The 6000-nt window shown below is 40.0% G+C and overlaps 1 protein-coding gene across 1 annotated transcript in view; it reads right to left on the bottom strand.

The window, feature by feature from the left end:
- Positions 1-2327: 2327 nt before the first annotated feature.
- Positions 2328-6000, bottom strand: part of LOC122646686 (SNF1-related protein kinase regulatory subunit beta-1) — a 42202-nt gene continuing 38529 nt past the window's right edge. The window contains exons 3-5 of the mRNA XM_043840278.1: positions 4118-4296; positions 3819-3981; positions 2328-2782 (exon numbers count right to left, since the gene is read on the bottom strand). Of these exons, the coding sequence (XP_043696213.1) occupies positions 2453-2782; positions 3819-3981; positions 4118-4296 (672 nt within the window). The 3' untranslated portion in view covers positions 2328-2452. The remainder of the gene's footprint in view (positions 2783-3818; positions 3982-4117; positions 4297-6000) is intronic.

Genomic DNA, 6000 nt, shown 5'->3' with positions numbered 1-6000 from the left:
CCATTACTTAATCATCCTAGATCTCAGGTTTTGAACCGATTAGCCTATTTGGTCCGATTCTAATCCTGATCCCTTGGGACCGGAATAGTTACAGAACATGACCAATTGACACCCTTAGATGTGCCCAGACTAAGTCTATCTATCTCCCACCTCTTATGGAATTTGTTGTAGCTAGAAATCATCTGGTGGATCTTCCAAGCGTGACCTACACAGAAAAACAAACCAACAAGGGAGAGTCAGCTTTGACTGGTGGGAGACTCTCTGATGCCTAAGTCAAACTTCACTACAACAGATGAATTTCTAGAGAATGAATAAGTCGAATCCCCTTACCTGGGGTGTGACACCCAAGAAAATAGTATAATACTGGCCCGCTTGGGAGATCGTTGAGGGGTCCCCACCAAGAGACGATTTAGTACCAGGGGGTTTGGGAGATCGGTGAGGGTGTACTAAACTTAGTACCACATCAGCTAGGGAGGGAGATCTTAAGCTATTGATAAAGAGTAATTTTTCTACTAGGTATGACGCGATTTAAAGCCCTGAGGCCCATTGGGCCAAAGCAGACAATTTCATACCAAGAGAGGGGCTTAGTCGTTACAATGTTATCAGAGAATACTCTCAACACCGATGGTGGGACCACAGCAAGAACGTTGTGCCCGTAAGGGGGGAGAATGTGATACCCAAGAAGACAGCATAGTACTGACCCGTCTAGGATATCGTTGAGGGGTCCCCACCAAGAGACGACTTAGTATTAAGAGGTTTGGGAGATCAGTGAGGGTGTACCAAACTTAGTACTATATCGGCTAGGGAGGGTAATCATGAGCTATTGATAAAGAGTAGCCTCCTCTACTTGGTATGACATGTTTTAAAGCTGTGAGGCCCATTGGGACAAAGCAGACAGTATCATGACAATTACATGGGATGTACCTGGTTTTTTATAGTCGGGGTCTGATGTTGAGGCGGTTGTAGAGAGTCTCAGTCTTGCAGTTATCCTGCTTATGGTAGGAGATCCACTATGGTTTCCTTTTAGGAGAAGGCTTCCTCTTTGGGAAGTGTCCTTCCTTAGTTAGGACACGACACTAGCCACTAACCTGTTAGGCAAGCAATTTGGCTTGCTGAGCTGGCAATCTGGATATCCTGGTGTGCGATTAGGTAGTGATTATGTTAATGATCAGGTCGGTCTGGTTGGTTCAGGTATTGATCTGTAAGGCTCGGCCTAAGCGCAGAGGTCGACCTTATGAGGTGACCCGTTGTCTCATTCCTCGTGTTGGGTATGGTCTTGGAGCTGACCTCACAGTTCGGCCTTGGGGAGTTCTGGGATGTCAGATGGCTGACCTGTAAGGTCGGATCGGTTTTCATTACTTGTCAACTTGATCCGTCTAATTTTACCCTCGGGATCAGGTCATTCCTGATGGTCTTTATGTAGTGGTGGGTCTGGTCGTCGTATTTGTTCGGCAATGGACCGGATGATCTGATTTTGCCATGTGTCTCTGATTTATTGGCAGGTGGCAATTTAGTTCATCAAAATTGAGCCCTCCCATCCCACCCTCTCCATTGGGCACAGCCACTAGCTCGAGGAAAGCTAGCAGCATGCCAAACCCTCCCTTGTGAATGTTTTTTTTTTTTTTTTGGTAGAACTTGTGAATGTATACTTAGATGTACTATAAAGCATAACATGTATATATAACTCAATGTATTCGACACAATGGAAAAATTTTCTGTTGTTAAATGACTTTTCTTCTCTTTATGGTTCACTTAAAGTCTTAAACCCAATTCTTAGCCTGTTTTGGCGGTTTCGGTCGAAAGGGAATGTGGATATTTCAAAGTTGTTCATGTGCCAAACGTGTTTTATCATTTGGTATGGGCAATCTTTGGTTTGATTTCTCTAGTCATTTGGTATGATTTCTTTCTGTGCTGCGCCTAGCTTGTTTCTTGTTGTAGATAGAGATCAAAATAAATAGAAATCTTGCAACAAGATCATTAGCTCATTCTATTTGTCAAGCGTTTTTGTCTCTCTCTGTGTCTGATAAATCTACATAAATCATGATCATTGTGTTAGAGCTTGACTGATACATAAAAAGCTTTAGAACTGATGGAACGCCTTAAATCAAACCCTTTAACCAATCACATTCTTTATATTTTCGGCCTTTTCTTCATTTCCTTTCTTCTTTTTGGAATTTTTTTCTCAATTTTTAACTATTTTTACTTTTTTAAATCTTGGTTTGAATGGTCAAAGCTGGAAGCAGACACCTTTTCAGGCTTAAAAAAACATAAAACCAAGCTGAGCAACCAAACATACAGACCCACAACTGGCTAAAGCAACCCAACAAAAAAAAGGGTTCATTCTATTACCAGAATATCATTCCAAACAAAGACTACAAAACTCCCCTGTACAGACTTCATATATCAGATCACGCACCAGGAAGTTTATTATGTAGAGGAAACTGGCTCCCCTTTACCTTCTAAGAGGCTTGTAGAGAACAACAGTGACATACTTGGACTGAAACCTATGGGTCAATCCAAGAGCAACAAGGGACTGAGAAGCCCATCCTTTCTCTATGAACAGGTGGTTCAGAACGACATGTTGGGGTTTTGTATTTGTAGAGGAAGAAGAAGATTCAGCAGAGTTTGGCATCCCCAGTACAGTGAGGTGCATCTGTGGAGGAACAGCAACAGGCTCCTTCGCAAAGTCTTCGTCCCCTGGAAAAACCTGACTGTAGCTGGAGTCCGGTGATGGTGGGGGTTCAAATTCCACCACACTTTCTGGGTTCTCTGGAACATACTCCTGCAACAAAAAGAGCCAAAACTTAAACTATTAAAAGAAAGGTAATCTCAGGGAAATTACAGTAAGTATTATCTGACAAAATTCCTTCACTATAAAGGTCATAATAAAAGAAATTACATAAGTATTGTCCGGTCTTAAATTTTGTCATTCTCAGTGAGCCTAAACTGGAAGACAGACTGGCTACCGGTTCATAGGGTTACACTCTACATGATAGAATTACTGTAATTGTTGGTCTCTTTTGCTGTCAACATCGAAGGGCCACTATGTTCATTGCACCAACTAAATATTTTGTGAAACACTATTTTGCACATCCCCCCCCCCCCCAAATAAAAAAAGAAAAGAGATAGACCTGCCCTTGGGTTATGCTTACATCACCAAACCAACAAAAGGGTAATGGACAAAACACAACGCTAGTTGAGTAAAGTACATTTTTCTTTCTCAGACAAGGAAAATGATTAAAGACATAAAACCTGCTCTGGATTTTTGCAAGATCAACCACCCTCCCTCCCCGCCCATAGAAAAGGAAGAAAGAAAACCCAAAAAACAAATGGAATGGGGGTCAATGAAGGAAGGAGAGTCATACCCTGATGCATCCACAGAAACTATGCACTATAAGGATTTCATTTGACAGTAGACCCCACTCCGATACATGGGCAAAAGGTAGAGTATAGCACATAATCCCATGGATGCATGGGATCAGCATCTCTCAAAGTCAAAGAGAATAAAAGATACCCAGTTACTTTAGAATCCAGGTTGTTGGGAAATTTAAAAATCCAAGATTCTGTGGTGTGAGCATGTAAAATGGAAGTTCCATAACCTGCAGATTTTAAATGACATCATATAGGAAAAAATAAGTTCCCTAGCCTAAAAATATAATCGATGGGCCAATTCTTGGAGGGACCACAACCTGAAGTAAATGATTCAAGGGTCCTAGACTGCTTGTGTAATGGATTTTTCCTCGTGACGTCTTTGGGTACCAAATTTATACATGCATCAAGTGTATGAAGCTGCAGATGGGCCTGCCAAAAATACTTACATGCACGTCAAGAAGGTTACAAATATTGCCCGTCTCATCAGCAATGCATGGAAGATCAGGAATATATCTCCACTCACCATCCACGATGAACTTGTATTGGTATATACCTGATGGCAGCACCAATAGAATAGAATGATCTTTACCTGATTTTTGCAACATCTTCCTGCACAATTTGTATGGCATAATCAATGTCACATGAAAGGAGTAATGCAGTTTCGGGATGTTCTCAACTACCAAAGTCAACATTAGGATTTTTATAGAATAACATTATTTTCATAGTCAAAAAAGTTATAGGATACCTTAATGTCCAGTTGTCCCAAGATCCCTCCACGGCAACATTGTTACCACCGTAGCTCCATGTGATCATGGTGGGGATACCTTTCTCAGGTGGTAGATCAAGATCTCCATGAGATTCACTCAGCCATAGTTGATTGAAAACTGGAGGAGCATCACCTCTTTGTAAGGGAGCCACAGGAGCCTATTTAGGAAAAAAAAAAGGTACTGGTATATTAGTCATGAAGACTACCACCGAGGACAGTAGAACCACATTCTTTTGCTTTGATTTCCAAGAGAGTATTCAATTTCCCAATACAATCTCTCTTCTTCCTTATCACTGAGATAGCACAATTTGCAATCCAGTTGACTGATTCCCTCCCCCACCCCCCACACCCCCCCCCCCCACCCAAAAAAAAGGGGGGTTGCCCTTCAAAAATTAAATAAAGAATACATAAGTAAACTCATAACTTGATTATTGTACCTGTCCCAGATATTAGTGGGTCTCAAACTCGATAAACATAAACTAATATGATTATCAGCTTCAAGCCAAACACATGAAGTAGCCTGTAGCAGTAGTATAATTTTGGCATTTACCCAGACGATGTCTCATCAGGGCTGTAGCCCAGTAGAATCCTGCTTTTGCAGGGTTCCAGGAGTGGACTGGACACAGTCCTGAACTTGGCCTTTTTGCATCAAGTGATCGTTCTCAAGCTCATGTCTTCACGCTAGTGACTTGAGCTTTTACCATAACAACAAGCGATGGCAAAAGGAAACATATGAACAGCATGATATTTCTTGATAATAGTGAGCAAGTTCATATCCATTCTGTTTTGTGATTGATTTTTTAGTTTAAGAAGAGAGGTTATTAATAAACTGAAGATTAAAATCAATTTTTAGCTACATGTCATTAGATTCTAAAGAAAATTAGTGCAGAAAATAGGGAAGGACAAAAAAAAAAAAGAGGCAACCAAGCTTGTAAAAGAGAAGCTCCAACAAGTAGTGGTAGATGGTAGCGACTAGTGAAAAACAAGGGCACTATTGCTCTAGCTTGAAAATGTTAAGCATGTTTCAAGTATAAGAAAAAAAGGTCACATACATTTGTACAGAGAGATTATATGCATTTGTCTACATGGAACATTCGAGTATGAGAGATTTATAGTATTTTAGGGCTTATTTACACTCAATTTGTTCACCCTTTTGACTCCTCAACTTGTTCCACGTTAACCAATGAACCTAGGAAGGAATATTTTCATGATGACTCTCCAGTAAGCTAAGATCTATCTAAAACAGCTGTGCTCGCCCCAATGCAAGGGTTAATGCTCACAGGGAGGGTATAATGAGTAAACAGAGTCAGAAAACTTCATACATGTTCATCAATTTAGATATGATATATCCATTTAAAATTATATATAGAAATTATCATTTGCGACGCTCCCCTTTCCATCTTTGATTTTTTTTTATAAGTATCAAAAAATTTATATTTTTATTAATTTATTGATAGTAGTGTATGCCACCTATATATACCTAATAAAGTAATAAGTGGCTTGTAAGAAGATATCAACAAAAAAAAAGTGAACGTTCAGTGTTGAAATTGAATTCAACCCAAGTCTGACAGGTGAAAGATTATAGCACCCTAAACAACCAAATCAGTCATGCCCTAAGATCACTCTATGACAGTTATCAAGGAGTATTTGAAATGATTAACTAGTAAACATTAGAACATAAATAAGTTGGACTTCAGGCAAACAATCGCCCAACAGAAAGCATCAGAAGCATCTATAATCCTTAAAAGGAAAAGAGTAGTGACTTGATTAATTTCTCTAGCCACATGAACTCCATATTTTCACACGCTTACTATATCCGATCAATAATTACTTCTGCAAGCTACATCTTTGTGCCCTGCCAA

The sequence above is a fragment of the Telopea speciosissima genome, chromosome 11, assembly GCF_018873765.1.
Source record: "Telopea speciosissima isolate NSW1024214 ecotype Mountain lineage chromosome 11, Tspe_v1, whole genome shotgun sequence".
NCBI lineage: Eukaryota > Viridiplantae > Streptophyta > Magnoliopsida > Proteales > Proteaceae > Telopea > Telopea speciosissima.
Note: the sequence above shows the minus strand (reverse complement) of the source record. Positions and strands in the feature narration are given on the sequence as shown.